General features: G+C 46.2%; 1 protein-coding gene across 1 annotated transcript; it reads right to left on the reverse strand.

Annotated features, from left to right (window-relative positions):
- Window positions 1-233: 233 nt before the first annotated feature.
- Window positions 234-1,184, reverse strand: LOC142423075 (olfactory receptor 1F1-like). The gene has a single exon (XM_075528252.1). The coding sequence runs from the start codon at window positions 1,173-1,175 to the stop codon at window positions 234-236; it is 942 nt and encodes a 313-aa protein (XP_075384367.1). The 5' UTR covers window positions 1,176-1,184.
- Window positions 1,185-1,661: the final 477 nt, after the last annotated feature.

Raw genomic sequence — 1,661 nt, forward strand, 5'->3', positions numbered from 1 at the left:
AAAACTTGGGTGTAAAATTATTCATGTTAGTGAGCAAAAAGAAGTCTCATAACTAAGCCTATACAGCAAGGTTACAGGCAAATCCCAGTCTACTAATAAATAACCATACCTTCCTATGTTCTCCTAAGAAGATGTTGGTTTCCAGACTGGCATTAATAAAACAACTGCTACCTAGCTTATGCTTAATTGGTGAAAAGAACTTTTCCTCTGAATGAGAAGTAGTTGTGACATTTTCATTGGGTAGAAAACCTCTTTCTCCCAATCCCTTTTCTCAGAGCCCCTTTCAGGTCCTTATTCCTGAGGCTGTAGATGAAAGGGTTCAACATGGGGGTCACCACCGTGTACATCACAGTGGCTGCTGTGTCTGACTTAGCTGAGTGGGAGGATGATGGGCTGAAATACACAGCAATGATGGTACCATAGAAGAGGGACACCACAGCCAGGTGGGAGCCACAGGTAGAGAAGGCTTTCCACTTTCCCTTTGTGGATGGGACTCTCAGGACAGCAGAAGTGATGCAAACATAGGAAACCAAGATGCAAACCAATGGTATCGTCATTATCAAGCCCCCCTCAAACAGAATCACCATCTCATTGAGTTGTGTGTCAGAGCAGGAGAGTTTCAGAAGAGCAGCTACATCACAGAAGAAGTGGGGGATCCGGTTGTCTGCACAGAAGGAGAGCCGAGCCATCAGCAGGGTGTGCAATAAGACATTCAGGTTGGCAGCAACCCATGATCCAATGACCATCATGGCACAGAGCTGAGGGGCCATCTTTGTTGTGTAGTGTAAGGGGTGGCACACAGCAACAAAGCGATCATAGGCCATCACAGCCAGGAGGAAATTGTCCATGTCGGCAAACATGAAAAGAAAATACATCTGGGTAAGACACCCAGGGAAAGAGATAGACTGACTCCCAAGGATGTGATTGGCCAGCATCTTGGGGATGGTGGTGGAGGAGAAACAGATATCCACAAAGGAGAGGTTGCTCAGGAAGAAGTACATGGGGATGTGCAGGCGGGAGTCTGTGCTGATGGCAAGGATGATGAGCAGGTTTCCCAGGACCGTGGCCAGGTACATGCTCAGGAAGAGCACGAAGAGGAACTGCTGCTGCTGGGGCTGCCACGAGAGCCCCAAGAGGAGGAACTCGGAGACACTTGACAGATTTTTCCTGTTCATAGTCTTGGACACCTGAGCAACACATACAGACTTGTAAACCTGGAAAAGGATGGTTGAGATGGGACACTCAAGAAGGGCACTGGAGGAGCACTCTGAATGACTCAGGTCAGTCATTAGGAATTATCCCCTGGGGGTTACAGCCAGCTACAGACCTTTCATAGCTTCTATTTCTTCGTTAGCAAAACTTTAACAAATGCTTGGTGCGTATATACTCTCTCTGGGAGCACACTCAGAAGATTTGATGATGGCTTTGTCGACAGCTTCCTTTGTACTGGTTCAACTTCTTAGCATTACCATGAAATTGTCTAAAGTAAACATGTTAATGCGCTATTAGTAAAGACTGTAAGAACTTGGACTGAGTAGCAGACGATACCTATGAACAAGTTTTCCCATGCAAATTGGTTGTAGGAAAATAACGGCATCACCCCTTCTAAAGGGAATGAGTTTAGAAATGGCCACAACAAAGAGAGAAGGAAGACTCCCTTC

The sequence above is a fragment of the Tenrec ecaudatus genome, chromosome 12 (assembly GCF_050624435.1).
Source record: "Tenrec ecaudatus isolate mTenEca1 chromosome 12, mTenEca1.hap1, whole genome shotgun sequence".
NCBI lineage: Eukaryota > Metazoa > Chordata > Mammalia > Afrosoricida > Tenrecidae > Tenrec > Tenrec ecaudatus.

Coding starts and splice junctions, on each gene's coding strand:
- LOC142423075 (XM_075528252.1), bottom strand. CDS start 1,175: ATGAACAGGAAAAATCTGTCAAGTGTCTCCGAGTTCCTCCTCTTGGGG.